This window comes from Fistularia commersonii, chromosome 19 (genome assembly GCF_037954325.1).
Source record: "Fistularia commersonii isolate RoL2024-O1a breed Wild chromosome 19, RoL_Fcom_v1.0, whole genome shotgun sequence".
In the NCBI taxonomy this organism is placed as follows: Eukaryota; Metazoa; Chordata; class Actinopteri; order Syngnathiformes; family Fistulariidae; genus Fistularia; species Fistularia commersonii.
This window is the reverse complement of record NC_141302.1, coordinates 70001-85650: the sequence shown is the minus strand read 5'-3', so window position 1 is coordinate 85650 and position 15650 is coordinate 70001. Positions and strand designations below refer to the sequence as shown.

The 15650-nt window shown below is 52.6% G+C and overlaps 2 protein-coding genes across 5 annotated transcripts in view; both read left to right on the top strand.

The window, feature by feature from the left end:
* The first annotated feature begins 14 nt into the window (after positions 1-14).
* On the top strand, positions 15-11822 carry nfxl1 (nuclear transcription factor, X-box binding-like 1). Of its 4 annotated transcripts, none has more exons than XM_086165452.1 (26): positions 15-115; positions 1602-1785; positions 1981-2169; positions 3869-3978; positions 4218-4348; positions 4867-4911; positions 5071-5204; positions 5294-5379; positions 5586-5661; positions 5782-5879; positions 6033-6147; positions 6319-6443; positions 6765-6887; positions 7442-7532; positions 8024-8144; positions 8249-8405; positions 8476-8567; positions 8993-9014; positions 9308-9430; positions 9553-9707; positions 9845-9914; positions 10414-10518; positions 10717-10797; positions 10890-10943; positions 11269-11378; positions 11579-11822. In XM_086165452.1, exons 2-26 carry the CDS (start codon positions 1638-1640, stop codon positions 11673-11675), a joined length of 2658 nt encoding a protein of 885 aa, XP_086021578.1. In that variant the 5' UTR covers positions 15-115; positions 1602-1637; the 3' UTR covers positions 11676-11822. The 4 variants fall into 4 exon arrangements, with proteins under 4 accessions (XP_086021578.1, XP_086021581.1, XP_086021580.1 ...); XM_086165454.1 differs by lacking the exon at positions 15-115 and adding an exon at positions 198-213; XM_086165453.1 differs by lacking the exon at positions 15-115 and adding an exon at positions 357-494.
* A 1412-nt stretch (positions 11823-13234) lies between these two features.
* corin (corin, serine peptidase) overlaps positions 13235-15650 on the top strand; it is a 10838-nt gene continuing 8422 nt past the window's right edge. Inside the window, 2 exon segments of the mRNA XM_086165451.1 lie at positions 13235-13581; positions 14259-14403. Of these exon segments, the coding sequence (XP_086021577.1) occupies positions 14283-14403 (121 nt within the window). The 5' untranslated portion in view covers positions 13235-13581; positions 14259-14282.

Here is a 15650-nt window from a genome sequence, read left to right as displayed (position 1 = left end):
TCACGGCGTGCTGCGCGTGAGCAGTACGGGCGCCGCTGGAGACGAGTGTTCAACTTTGGCACCGGCTGAAATGGACTCCCGTTCTCTAGTAGAAGTCGGACGGGCTGCAGTTTCGGTGAGCCTTTGAGTTCAGGAGCCGCAGCTTGAGAGGCGACGGCGGCGACGGCGACGAGCGGACGGACTGCTCCCCGGCGTAACGCGTCAGACAGTCCGGTAGCTAGCCACGGTGTAACACACAGCCGTTCCGGTAGCTGGACTCGGTGTAACACACATCCGGACCGGTAGCCAGTTATGGTGTTACATCTTGCTGGACCGGTAGTAATCCTCAGTTTAACACACAGCCGGTCCGGTATCCCGCCCCGGTGAAACACACAGCTGGTCCGGTAGCCAGCCAGCCAGCCTCTGTGTTACATGTTACCAGGTCCGGTAGTTAGCCTCGGTGTTATACCCGGTCGGTCCGGTAGCAAGCCCCCGTGCAACACACAGCCGGTCCGGTAAGCTAGCCTCGGTGTTACATAATTATTGACTCCACCGTCTTGTTCGGGAGAAGGGTTCTCTCCCGCGGGGGGACTGGGGTTACCCCGGGGGAGGAGGACTATGTCGGGTCGGGCTCCCCGTGTCCGGTAGCTAGCCTCGGTGTTACATAGAGTCGGTCCGGTAGCTAGCCTCGGTGTTATAAAGAGTCGGTCCTGTAGCTAGCCTCGGTGTTTATATAGAGTCGGTCCGGTAGCTAGCCTCGGTGTTATAAAGAGTCGGTCCTGTAGCTAGCCTCGGTGTTATAAAGAGTCGGTCCGGTAGCTAGCCTCGGTGTTATAAAGAGTCGGTCCGGTAGCTAGCCTCGGTGTTATCTAGAGTCGGTCCGGTAGCTAGCCTCGGTATTATATAGAGTCGGTCCAGTAGCTAGCGTCGGTGTTTATATAGAGTCGGTCCGGTAGCTGGCCTCGGTGTTATATAGAGTCGGTCCGGTAGCTAGCCTCGGTGTTTATATAGAGTCGGTCCGGTAACTGGCCTCGGTGTTTATATAGAGTCGGTCCGGTAGCTGGCCTCGGTGTTTATATAGAGTCGGTCCGGTAGCTGGCCTCGGTGTTATATAGAGTCGGTCCGGTAGCTAGCCCCCGTGCAACACTCACCTGGTCCGGTAAGCTAGCCTCGGTGTTACATAATTGCCTATTTCATCGTCTTGGTGGGGAGAAGGGTTCCGTCCCGCGGGGACTGGGATTATCCCGGGGGAGGAGGACTATGTCTTGTTGGGCTCTCCTTATTCTGTGAGACCTGCCAGGGAAGGACAAACACACACAGAAACATCCAACTTCTTGTGTTCCTGGTGTTGGTGTGCAAGAACACACACTTTCTTGGATAGGGAGGTAAAACTAGGGCTCCAAAACAGTCCCAGATGTTCAGGGAGAAAACATGACATTGGTTTTATCAGCTCATATGATCACTTGGAGATTGTGATCCCTCTGTCCGTCGATTTGTTCTTTCTTTCTTCACGGTTCTTCTGAAAATCAACTGACACAAACTTCAGGTCAAATAGAAGGGAGGGGCAGTCCATGAGGGTGGTGAAACTGTGACCTCTGAACTCTGGTTCTGATCCTCTCCAGTGAGGGTTTGAACAGCAGAGGTCTACGGTGGCTGTCATGGAGCCCGCCTGGAGACAGCAGGGCAGGGGACGGGGCCGGACCCAGGATGCCCCTGGTGAGAGGTCACGACCTCTGCAAAAGGAGCAGGAGAGGCCAGGGCGAGGAACCAGGATGAAGAGTGGGGACGTGGCCGAGGCTCAGCAAGGTGATGAAGTGGGAAGTGCCGTCGTGACTGGCTGATGATAACCTGATAACGATTCTTTTTTCTCTACCACTGTAAACGTTTGTGCCCTAAGTTCTTGGTTAATTTCAGGTCATTTCTTATCCTTTACATATTGTGTTATTGAAAGACACTCTGTAAGAGTGGAGGCCCTGGTGAACGGATGTTTGCGCTCCGCAGGTGCGTCAGCCCAGTCCAAGTTTGAAGAGATCAGGAGGTCAAATCAGGCTGCAGCTCAGCAGTTGGTCGAGAGCCACCTCAACTCTGCCTCCTCCGATGAAGAAGAGGAAGAAGACGACAGGGGCAACAAGTACGAAAAGGCGGGGAAGATCCTGGCCTCCACTTTCACCACCTACACTAATCAGACAGGTGAAGAGCAGTTATCTTAAAAAAAAAAAAGACAAAAAAAGTCGTCGGGGCAGTGGTTAGCATGAAAATCCCTGGTTCAATTCTGACCGGGGACCTTTCTGTGTGGCGTTTGCACATTCTCCCTGTGTTCTCCACTTTCCTCCCACAGTCCAAAAACATGTGGCAAGTGTAGCCCTGTAGACTTGGACCTGTAAGCACTAAACATCTACAGCTACCAAGGCTCAGGAGAGCGGTATGGCTTAGGTGTCTCAGCAAAGCAATAGAGACCGGTTAGAATGAGTTAAACATTTGACAAATTTATTGACTAAATTAATCAGGAAAAAAAGAATAGCTCTTCAAAGAAATAACAAAAATAATTAGGTCCTCAGTCTAAAAATAAATTCCAAACAGAATCGCAAAAATGTGTGTGATATCCAATAACTGAGTTGAGTCAGTGGGAGGCACCTCATCTGGCGCCTCCCACTGACTTGGTGCTCTGTTCTCAAAGTGATCCAATATCAGGTTCCTCTGAGGAAACCACACAGTTGGCCACACCGCTTTCTTGACCATCCACAGTCTTTACTGGGTTGTGTTCGCCATCTTGGATCTACACAGAGTGCGAACGAATGAGTGATTCCCTTCTAATTATATTCTTATATATTTGTGTAACCAATAACTAAGGATACATCCCTTTTTTAACAATGAGAGGAAGTACTCATCACCCATAATGTTACAATATAAACATTTGCATTACTCATAAACTTACTCCCCAGTGTAAAGAAAATATATTGCATCAATCACACATAATATACTTTTTAACTTAAGAAACAAAGTGCTTAACGAAAACCATTACCGCTAACTGTCTTAAACCGAGGGGTGTAAAGTAAGCACAATAAGCGCCACGTTCCTTTTCGTGTTCAGACGCGCTTCAGCGCTATTACGTAGCACCAGCAACTAGAGCATTTGCTACCTCTAGTCAGAAAAACACAATGATACAGGACATACCAAAGTAGACTAAACATTAACATTACCTTCAAATGCTAAGTGCATTTGTAACTGATAAGTCAACACAATTCTCAATATCTACTTCGACTGGTTTTATAGGAATCCTTCTTGTCGGCAAGCTAAATGTTAATCTCCCTGCGTGGCTAGCAAGGGCTGATTAAGCAGAGGACAAGAACGCGTTCAACTCGTCGGAGTCCTCATGCTAAAACTCAATGCCACAGTCTCGCTTTCTTGCATCGGCCTTCGTTTCCGGTATAAAGCCAAATTAAAAGACTAACTGGATGGAAAATATTCAGCTTTAAAGTGTACTATCTTTTTTTCCAATTCAAGAGCGGGGAGCTCATGAACTGGCCTTCTAAGCAGGGCTGGAGAGGGGAAAAAAAAAGTAGAAGAACCTAGTTGATCACTATCTTCAGACAGCATAGTGCGCCAGCTATATGTAATTCCTATATTGCTACATTTTTGTAACCCTATTTTCATAGGGGTTACACCAGTTAATTGAAAATGTTGCCCAGAAGTGAGAATGAGAGTGAATGGTTGTCTGTCTATTAATGTGGCCCTGCCACTGACTGGCGACTGCAATTTTCAATTAAAACTAAGTACATCAGGAAACACTAAATAACGGTGTGTGTGTGTGTGTGTGTGTGTGTGTGTGTGCGCGTGCGTGCGTGCGTGCGTGCGTGCGCGTGTGTGTGTGTGCGCGCGCGTCCACAAGGTGGTGACGAGTCCGGCCTGGCCAGAACTGGTCAGTACGTAAGCGACCTATTCCAGTCCGGAGCTGTAACATGTCTCATCTGCATCGCATCGGTCAAGAGAACCCAGGCGGTGAGATATATATATATATACATACATATGTATATATACATACATACATATACACACACACACATAAATGAAGACCAACCAGTTTGCTGTCTCCTGGGGGGGGGGGGTAGTGAGGCAGGCCGAGCTGACACACTCCTCAGGTTTGTTGTTCAGCACCTTTCATAGGAAGAAGGAAGCTGCAGGAATTTGCTGTGGGACGTCCAAGTGTGTCTGAGTCATGAGACCTGTGTGTCCTCCAGGTGTGGAGCTGCAGCAGCTGCTTCTCTCTCTTCCACCTCCCTTGTATCCAGCAGTGGGCCAGAGACTCTGTCTTCCTGGTGGCCTCCGTCACTGATGACGATTTCGGGCAGAAGAAGCACCCCTGGCCCTGGTGAGTGGCTCTGCGTACGTTTGAATGCTGCAGTGACCGAGGTCCTCGGGTTCTTCCAAAACTAGCTTCTGAATCCTCTTGATTGGCCAAGTCTATTTACACAAACAAGGGCTTTGGCCCCGGTTGACAGTTACACTGCGTACCGTCATGGAGGAACACCAAGGCTGGACGAGAACACGACAGACCGTACGGCGTGCAGGCCTGCTTGGGTGAATTACGTGATGGTTCACACGGGTTAAACAGTGAGGAGTGCACGGATGATGCCATTGCTCAGACAGATGCGGTAATAATTGTATAAATAAAAACAAATAAAGAAGCGCTTGTGAGATGATTTTACTCCCAAAGGATGAGGTGGTGATGGTTGAAGTCAGGTCCCACCACAGGGGACTAGGGGACTAGAGAAGAGGACCATCCTGGCTTCTCTCGCATCAAGAGCAGATGAACTTGAGCAACAGTCTCGGGTTGTTCCATCACATCTTCACACCCGCTTTGAGGATAATCCTGTTTTTTGTCCTCAGTCCAAAGTGTCGAGCAGAGTACCCGCACAGTGCCACACCCAACAGGTAGGAGCACACACACACACACACACACACACACACACACACACACACACACACATGCAGTGAATGAAGTCAAAGATGGAATGTTTCAATATGAAAAAACTATTAGACTCCCAAAATGTTGATCACAAACATGCGTGCACTCCTGTGTGCTGTGTTCAGGTACTTTTGTTTCTGTGGGAAGCTGCAGGACCCTCCAGCTGATCCCTGGTTACTCCCTCACTCCTGCGGCTCGGTCTGTCACAAGGAGCTCAGACCCGGCTGTGGACACACTTGTCTGCTGCTGTGTCACCCTGGTAGAACACCTGCACTCGTGACTCTTTTTCCGGTCAATCAATGGAGCAAGACAAAAATAAATTGTGTGTGTGTTCGTTCGTTCGTTCAGGCCCCTGCCCTCCATGTCCAAAGATGGTGTCTGTTTCCTGTATGTGTGGGAATGCCAAGCCCCTCCCCCGACGATGTAGCAACAAGGTACCTCTTTGAACCTTTCCAAATCATCTGCATGTTGCGGGGCCCTGAATACCTCTCGGGGAGATCCAAGGTCACGATTCCACAATTCTGTGTTCAATCAACTGTATGGATCAAATGTTCAGATGAGACCAAAAATGCCCTGTCATGACGTTTATCAGCTTCATCATTAAAGAATGGGTCTGGGGTGCTCCTCCATTTGTCTGCAGGACTGGTCCTGTCAGCAGCCCTGTGGCAAGGTGTTACCCTGCAAGCAACACACCTGCTCACAGCCCTGTCACAAAGGTACACGCAGCTGCGGCCAGACGCCGATCGACTTGGTCTCAGACTAGTAGAATGTTCCTTAAATCATTTCAAATAGGGCAGTGCAGTGGTATCATATGGACTGGTGTGTGTGTGTGTCAGTGTGTCATCCCTGTCCCAGAGTCAGTGTTCAGAAGTGTGTGTGTGGCAGAGAGGAAGCAGAGAGACCCTGTGTTACCCCCCAGTGGAACTGTCAGCAGGTAGCGCACACACATACACGGCTCTCAGTTGGCATGTCTTCATTATTTTGATGGTCCTAAACTCTTTTCTGCTCTGTCCAATCCCATGTCCTGAGACCTCATCAGTAATTTCCTGAAACACACCGTCCCCTTACTTCTTCATCTTTCTCGCAGGTGTGTGGTGAACTTCTCACTTGTGGAAATCATACCTGTGAGGTCATCTGCCACCAGGGTGTTTGTCCATCATGTCCTCGCTCCATCAGCAGGTCATGTCCCTGCGGCAAAACCAGTGAGTATCTCTCACATACACACACACACACACACACTCATACAATCACTCCCCGAAGGTTTGAGGCTCTTCAGACCTTCTTTAAGATCCCAAGTGAAGCACTGTCCGTCAACATGTCAGCTTAACTGCTTGTGTGTGTGTGTGTGTGTGTGCGCGTGCGTGCGTGCGTAGAGTCCTCTCTCCCGTGCACAGAGGAGGTGTTGCCATGCGGTGACACGTGCGACCGCCACTTGTCCTGTGGGAAGCACACCTGTTCGATGAGGTGTCACCGCGGGAGCTGCGAGACCTGCAGACAGGTAGCGCCGCCGCATTGAATCCATCAAACACTAGGGGGCGCCAGAGCACTGTGTCCCACAGTGACTGTATGAAATTCCCAATCTGACCAGAATTTGTAAGAAATCGCCTAAAATGGTTATTAATTGCTCTAAATTGCAAAGTGACTGAAAATTGAGACATTACCAATAACATTTTAAAAGCCATGAAATGTTTTGGAATGAACAGAAATCCTGGAAGTCCAGATGGACGTACCTGATAATTATCAAACTGCATCTTAAAGGAAAAAAACAGTTGTTTACCCAAAGTTATTGACAGATATTGATGTGTGTGTGTTTGTGTAGAATGTGGAGAAGGCATGCAGGTGTGGTAAACACAGGAAGTTGATGCCATGTCATAAGGAGTACATATGCGACTTCAAATGTCCAAAGACTCGGAGCTGTCAGAGACACATGTGCAAAAGGAAGGTGGGTGGTCTTCATCATCGTCACAATCGTCGTCCATTCAGGCGACAAACGTAACCCCAACGGTCGTGGGCAACGTATCAGCCATATCCGGCCAGGTTTAATGCAGCATGGCTGTAAACAGTACACTGGTGGATGGGTGTCTGCTCAGATATACTACCATGTCTAACAGGAGAGTTGTTTTTAAGTATTTGATGAAGATCCTGAGGTAGAAATAATCACAAAGGTTCCTCAGAGCCTCCACATGATAAGGGTGGTGGGATCCTCTGGTCCATCTGTCTCCTGTACTTGGACAGGTACAGCGATAGCGCGGTAGGATACGGAGACGTGTCTGAAACACGGCGAGGGATCTGACATGTTGGTCTCCGCGCCGGGCGATACCATCTGTTATAGTTTGAGTGGGAGAGCGCTGTAGAACCGTCCCGGCCTTCTTTCATTCCTGCTGACCTTCAGGATGCGGCGTCGCTGGAAATGTCAGCTACCTCTGGATCTGATTGATCTGATAGGAAAAGGTTGGCATCCGGTAATGTCACGCTCATCACCATCATCTGTTCCAGTGTTGCCCTGGCAACTGCCCCCCCTGCGACCAGAGCTGTGGACGAACCCTGGGTTGTCGCAATCACAAGTGTCCCTCCGTTTGTCACCAAGGTAATACGCTGCCCGATCCAGACCTGACATTTGACCTGTGCCCGCCTCCACCGGTCACAGCCTGTTTGGATACTCACTGGTATGGAGTGTGTGTGTGCGTGCGCACGCTAACGTGCTTCTGCACTGCATAAATGACCCCCTGCATGTGTTCTGTGCTGATTGGACATGAAAGGTTACGCAGTGTGTCTGCCTGCCTCATGATAGGCCGATTACAGTCATTCTAAGTCTAACACAGTACTCGTTGGCTTCTCTGACATTTAGAGGGGAAGATAAGGCGTGTGTGTGTGTGTGTGTGTGTGTGTGTGTGTGTGTGTGTGTGTGTGTGTGTGTGTGTGTGTGTGTGTGTGTGTGTGTGTGTGTGTGTGTGTGTGTGTGTGTGTTCATAATCATCGCTCATCATAGTGCTGCTGTTACTTACTGGTACAGTATTCTGAGTATGAGCAGGGAGCGGGCCTTGAAGACATCAGTGTGACAGCTTCCTTCACCCACAGGAAGCTGCTATCCTTGTCCAGAGACGGTGGATGTGAAATGCAGCTGCGGCTCCACCGTGCTGGTGGTTCCATGTGGGCGTGAGCGCAGCACCAAGCCCCCCCGCTGCAAAGAGCCTTGCAGGTAGATGCTCTTCCCGTCCGCGCCGGCAGCCACGGAGGCCCCGGTGGAGTTTGGACGGAGCACCTTTGCCCCGAGTCCCGCCGCTAAGCTCTGCGACTCCCCAGGCGTCCTCCATCCTGCCACCACCCGAGCAGAGAGACCCACCGCTGCCACCCCGGCCCCTGCCCCCCTTGCCGCCAGGCCTGCCTCCGAGCCCTGTCTGGCTGCGGTCACCCCTGCCCTCAGCCCTGCCATGACCTGGTGCTGGTCCGCTCCCAGCAGGTGAGCTCCCGCCGCAGTGAGTCATCGCCACCGCCAATGCTCTGAGTCACAATCGCTGTCGGTACGTCAGGTGCAGCTCGCGGGTCCGTGGGAGCAGCCATCTGAACCGGCATTCGTGAAGAAAGCCTTGCCCTGTCCTCCATGTCAAGTAGCAATACCAACGTAGGTCACACACACACACACACACACACACACACACACACACACACACACACACAGAGCATAAACCAGGAGGCCTGATTCCTTCCTGGAAAAGATCTTTGTCTACAACATGTGGTAACCAGACCCTTTGCTGGTCCTGATCCCAGTCCTGGTCCTGTCACACTTCATTGGACCTGAAGCTCAAACAGCACACAGCCGGCCGACACACACTGCCTTTTTGTAAAAGTAAATCTGCTGACTGCCTGTTGTGATGGAGCCTTTTAGTTGTGATTTGGAGGTCTGGACCACTGACTCTTGTGTTAATGTTGAGGAGCAACATCTTGCTATCAGGACGGACCAGTGCTTCTTCATCAGGATGTTGCTGCAGAGTGCAGCCGTCGTATGAATACAGAGTGTGACGGTGCGCCCTGGTGTTTGTCTTGCAGGTCGTGTTTCGGGGAACATGAGGTGAGAGCAGCTTCCCTCCGTCCTTCAGCCTGTCCCGCTTCATAAACAAACACGTTTCTGCTGAGTCACCGGGACCATCTCCATCAGATTTATGACTTCCTGGTCGTCCGAGACCGACCCCTCCCTCCCCACGTGTCCCGTCGCTCCTGCTTATACTGTCTGGCTCAGGCCGTCCTCCGTTATTACTTTGACCTTTTGACCCCCGCTCGTGCGCTTCAGACTTTTCTCCGCATCTCCCCGCGTGCAGACACACTTCCAAGTAGAAGCTGAAGCGGTTTGTGTGTGTCCCGCAGGTCAGTCCCGTTCCTTGTCATCGCCGGGGGCGTTTCTCCTGTCGGAGGCCCTGTGGCCGACCTTTGACCTGCGGCAACCACAAGTGCGGCAGAGAGTGTCACCTGACCGACCAGGACGACAAGGTGCCGACATCCTGGGGGCGAGCTCGATCGTGCTCTTGTCACCGCCGACACCCCGCCAGCCTTCTGCCCTCTTAAGAGGGTAGAACGGCTGAAAGACAACGCCGCTTCCTGTCTGTCCTCAGTGCCAGGTGTGTGAGGAGGCGTGCTTGAAACCCCGCCCCCCTGGCTGCCCGCACCCTTGCCCCCGCCCCTGTCATCCAGGAGACTGCCCCCCCTGCAGGCAAATGACCCGACAGCGTTGCCACTGCAAGATGAGCACGCTCTTTGTGGACTGCACGTGAGCTACTGCGCACGCCCATTCATTAACTAAAAGCGTTGTTTGGTGTTTCCATGGCAACAGCCACGGGTCCTTCCTCGTCAGGGTCGGACGGCGTAGCAGATCAGATATATTGATAAAACTTTTGATTCTGTCAGGAGGATTACAGCAGCTGATGACCAGACTCGACTGCAACTGGGGTCCTGCAACAACCAGTGTCCCAAAGAGGTACACACACACACACACACACACACACACACCTCCCTCCTGGACTTCGGAGAATACCGTGCTCCTTTACAAAGGACTCGTGAAACCACAGTCAGCCTCCCCGTTTAAAGGAGATGAATGAACATGAAGCCACCACTTGCTCCTGAGTCTGTCTCTCTGTCCTCCGTCTCCTTGTCTGATTCTCTCACTCGCCCTGTCTGGGATGACTGAAGGTGTGATGCAGCAGCTTTCAAATGGTGTCCTTGTTTGGACTTGTCCGCCGGCTGATAGGAGAAGAATCCGTGCTGCTGTTCATCACCAGCAGCCCAATGTTCTATCAAAGCGGTGCCTCCTCTGGGGGAGATGACCTTTGTCCTCATTCTGATATTGTTTATAGATGATTTTTACCTGCTGCCACTTCAATAGTGAGGTTGTCAAATGTTACACATGTTGGAGCAGCTGATTTCACACAGCTGATTTTGCGCGCGCGTGTGTGTGTGTGTGTGTGTGTCTGTCACAGTTGCGCTGTGGTCATCGATGTAAGCAGGTGTGTCACCCAGGTGGGTGTGAGGAAGATTGTCAGCAGAGGGTGAAAATCAGATGTTCCTGTAGGAGGATCAAGAAGGTAACCCACATGGACCCTTCACGATCAAACATCCAGTTTCACATGCTTTAATAACTTTTCTGTCCAAGTTTCTCACCTTCAACCTTCAAATATATGATGAAATGGAGTTCAACACATTAAATGACTTGCTCATGACAGATCGTCACCCACTCGTGTGTGTGTGTGTGTGTGTGTGTGTGTGTGTGTGTTCCCATGCAGGAGGTCCCGTGCTGTCAGGCAGCTCAGTGCGTGGTGGAGTGTGATGATACATGCAGGGAGCAGCAGATGAGAGTCCGACAGGTAACCCTAACCCTGCTGGAGGAAAGAACAGTGCTTCTGCTGAAACTTTAAATGTGCCAATCATGAAGTGCCATCTGTGTGCGTGTGTTTAGCTTAAGGAGGCGGAGCAGAAAGCAGCCGAGGAGGAGGAGCAGAAGAAGCTCCAGGTGAGGACCTTGTCGTTCAGCCCGCTGGTCCGGTGTGTCGTCAGGCTACGGCGATTAGCTTAGCACCGAACCCGTCCATCCCGGGTCACTTCAGTCCATCTCTGCGTTCTACATGCTGCTCCGGGTTCTGCCGGTGTCTGTAACTCCACCGGATGTATTTGAAGGTGCCGGGTAATCCCGGTCAAGGTCCTCTGAGAAGCTTCTCCGGTGGACAGGGAAACCCCTCCAGGAAGCCGTCACATTTTACAGCCGTACGAGATGGCAGACCTGCGGAGTCTCAGCCGAGTCGTGTCTGAACAATGCTAATGCTAACCCCGCTGTGCAGGAGGAGCTGGAGGCCTTCGAGAAGCGTCAGCAGCGCGGAGGTCGCAGGAAGAAGCGGGGGAGGCGAGAGGAGGTGGACGACCAGCAGGACGGGAGAGCCAGGTGGAGAAGGTGCGCCACCTTTGTGCTTTTGCCACTGGGGGGCGCTCTGCTGGCACTGGCAGCCTACCGCCTGCTGCTCTCGCCCGACAACAAGGATTGATCGTGTATCTGACACTTGTTGATTAAAAAGTCTCCATTTCGTATTTCTCTCGGGGCTTCGTCTACATTTGAATTTACTTTTCTTTACAAACGTCTCTTTCCAAGAAAAGATGTCCTTTCACTGCGGGCTCGGTGGCTGTTTACTGTCCTCAACCACGTGCTAACTTCCACCTTCCACACGGTCATCTCGACTTCTCCGAGCGCTAACTCTTACCGTGACGCCCCCCCAAACCGCTGGAAAAGCAGCTGAGTTCAGCCACGCCCACAGGAAGTTCATAGCACCAAGAAAAGGTGAAACGTGAGTTGGATGAAGAGCCTAAAGGTCTTCTGGACCTCAAAAGACGCTTTGAAAACCTGTTGGATTAGCTAAGCATTACGAGCTGAAGCTGCTAGTCATAGTAGCTTAATCATCTGCTAGGACCTTTAAAGGTCACCGGTAATCATGTCTTACGCTAAGCTAACCTGTAGTAGCTCCATGTGAAGTCACTGCTCCCTCAAGGCCTGCTTTGATTCAAACAATGCTTTTTTTGTGAAACCACAGTGAGAGATTCTGTCAAGTTTGATTTGACCCCCCCCTTGATTCTTGACCAATAAAACCTGTGAAGGGAAGGTGTCCTCTGTTGTTGGACCGCCGTGATCTTCCACTCCAGGTGTGTGGACAGCGGCGAACAGACCCCTCGGCACTAACTCAGAACCAGGATGGCGTGGGAGAGCTCCTCCTGCAGGGAGGATCTTGGCCGGCCTGCCGGTGGCGCTTCGGCCGCAAGAAGCGGGAGGCGGGTGTGCTTGATGGAGTTAAAGTAGAAAGCGGTGGTCGTGTGTAGGAGCGAGTCCTGAGGGGGCCGGAGGAACGGTCCTGAGCTCCGCTCCAGCGCACCGTCTGGCCTGAGGCCGTGGGACCGGAGCCGGGTAACCTCGCGTCCAGGCGCCCGGGATCCGGTGCCGCTCCCTGTCCCGGTTCCGATCACATGAACATGACCCCGGCGCCAGCCCGCGCTCTCGCCTGCGACGAGCAACACCTTCAACACGCTGGTCTACATCCCGCGCACACGCTCCTGCCAACGACCTCTGCCTCACGTGTACGTTTCTACGCTTCCGCCGTCCCAGAAGGCAGTTTACGCTGCCGTCTGGCTGCGCCGCGCTGCCTCGCGGGACCTCATGTCGTCCGGAGAGGAGAAGCTCTCCAATGACAGTAGAGGGCATTCCAGTCTATCCTATGTGATGTCACTTCCTGTTTCTTCCTCTGAATCTGCCTCCGACCCATCACACACACACACACTCACACACAACCCCCACCCTGTCCCCAGAGGGTTCCTGGATCTTCATGGGTCTTCATGGCTATGTGGCGTCTCCTCTTTTGGAGAGCCAAGAACCCCCGGCCTGACCTCTGACCCCGCTGCGCTCTCTGCTCCCCACGTGCAAGCGTCGGTTCCCCTGAGGAAGGCTGGCGCTGGAACCCGAGCCCACCGCTGACCTTTGACCCCGGTGGTGGTGGTGGTGGTGGGGGGGGGGGGGGGGGTTTGAGTGAGTGACAGCCGGAGGTGTTTGGCACGCGCTCCCACGTGCGGGTGGGCGTGCAGGGGGCGGAGCCTCCTCCCGCCGCGCGCTAGTTCCCGCCTCGCGCTCCGCCGGCGCAGAGCGCGAGGCGGCGGGTCGTGTCGACCTGCGCGCGTGTCACCTTCAGCAGAGCGCGAGCTGCGACGGTGAGTGTCCCGCCGCGTGCGTGCGAGCGTGCGTGCGTCGCTGCGGCTCGTAAAGGACGACGTGAAGATGAGAGAAACGATCTCTTGGGTCTGAAGCGGCGCGTCCTCGTCCTCCGCCGTGACTTTTCGGCCGTCCATCATCATCCGACGAGCCGCTCGGCCGCTCCGAGTCACCGCTATTATTAGATCGGTATTTCTGAGTCGCCGTCCGTCGTGAGACCGGATGCGTCCGGTCGCCTGCAGACACCGGGACACAGAGAAAGCGACCGGACGACACGGTCCATAGGCGACGCTTTCCGAGGGAAGCCGAGCTGCGAGATCGCTCCTCCGGTACGGGGACCGCCGGCCGAAGTCGGATGGAGGCTCCCCTTAAAGTTGCTCTGGATTAATCCGGTGCACTTTCCCTCCAGGTGAGCAGCCGTGACCTCACCTGGCGTCCATGTGACCACGGATCCCGAAGGTTGCTGATTAACTCTCTCCCTAATGAGAAGGTCATAAACCTATAAAGCTGTCGGCCGCGCTCATCGATAATAATAAGAAGAATAATGACCCCTAATAGTCCGCGGTAGCAGCGGTTCATCAATAATTGATCAATGGGCCCGTCGGTCCACCGGGTCCGTCGATAATAACCAGTTTTATCATCATTTTGACCTCGCTCCCGATGCCTTCGCGGACCGTGGGAAAGCGTGTGTGTGTTCGACCCTTTTATTTCGAAGGTCAGTTTGAGGAGCGGAGCTTCACAGTGGAAGCCCAGGTGGACGGGTTAAGGAGATCAAGTGATTAGCTGATGGGTCGGTAGCAGGACGAAGCTGGGACCCAGACGTGTGTGTGCGCGCGTGCGCCCCAGCTCGCTGCGTGTGTGTGTGTGTGTGTGTGTGTGTGTGTGTGTGTGTGTGTGTGTGTGTGGGGGGGGGTCACACACATTGGTGTCAGGTTTCTGTGTTTCAAAATAGCTGGCTGCAGAAAGCCCGTGCCAGAGTGTGTGGGGCAGTTGGGCGTTGAAGTGGGTCAGATCTTCTCTGTCGAAGCCGATGGTGACCGCTGGATGCCGACGATGTCACGACCCCGGCCCGTGTGTGTCCCTCAGGTGGCGCGGCGTCCCGAGGCGAGGATGGGCGGGGAGGCGTGTCCTCACAAGCTGAGGTCTTCCAATCAGCTACGGCTTCTCCTCTACGTTCTGGTCCCGGCGTCGGTCGTGCTCGGAGCAGGACTGCTGGTCCTCACCATCACAGGTACACGCACACACACACACACACACGCACACAGGAGGGAAAGGAGGGACATTTGTCCATCAGTCTCAACCTTCACGTCGCTTTCATTGTCACCTTCAACTCCTCTCCTGAGCCAATCATCCGCCTCCATCTCACCACCTCCTCTCACACCACCCGCCTTCACGTCTTCTCACTCTCCATCCATGAACCTCCTCTCTGGTCTTCCTCCAGACCTCCTGCCCGGCAGCTCCAACCTCAGCATCCTTCTACTCCGATCTTCTCCACCCCTCTTCTGTCCATGTCCAAACCATCTCAGTGTGACTTCATCTCCAGATCATCCCTCTGATGGACCCTGTCTGTGCTTCTCCTGCTCCCTTCACCCTTATTTTGCTCTTAAAGTTTTACACTCAGATATTGTCCTCTCCACCACTCTGATCCAGCGTGGTCCTGGTCATCTTCAGCCGCCTGTCTGGTGGGTCCCAGAGGGCCGCTGTTGTTTGCTTTTATTCAGCCGTTGGTCCAGGTGTTGGGCGTCTGGAGCTCAGGAGGTAGAGCAGGAGGCCGGCGCTTCGATCCCGGCTCCTCCTGTCTGCGTGGACCACAAACCCCCTGAGCTCTTCTGCTGCCATCAGTGTGTGTGTGTGTGTGTGTGTGTGTGTGTGTGTGTCCGTGCATGTGTAGGATCCTCTTCCGTCATGAGTCTCTCCTTGTGTCACCAGAAACACCTCAGCAACACACACACACACACACACACACACACACACACACACACACACATATTTGTCAGCTTGGGTGTGTTTGTATGTCACGCTTTTGGTCGCCATGACAGCCGTTGTCCAATCAGAGTGAAGCCCCATCCTGAAGAGAAGGAATCTCAAATATTTACGTCGGCAATAAAACACCTCCATCCGTCTTTTCTTCTGCGGGAAGAAAAACACAATCAGAGACTTTCTTTTCTTCCCTTTTCATCTCATCCCTTGGCAGCTGTTCTTCTCAGCTCATTTAACACACACACACACACACACACACACACACACACACACACACACACACGCACACACACTGGTTCAACATCAAACAATCCCCCCCAACTTTCCTCCAATTTCTTGTAACTTTTTCTTTCTTTTCCTTTCCATCTTCCACAATTCTTTGTTTGAATATATGAATCAATAAGGTGTTGTGTGTGTGTGTATATGTGCGTGCGTGTGTGTGTGTGTGTGTGTGTGTGTGCGTGTGTGTGTGTGTGTGTGTGTGTGTGTTGAGCTGGA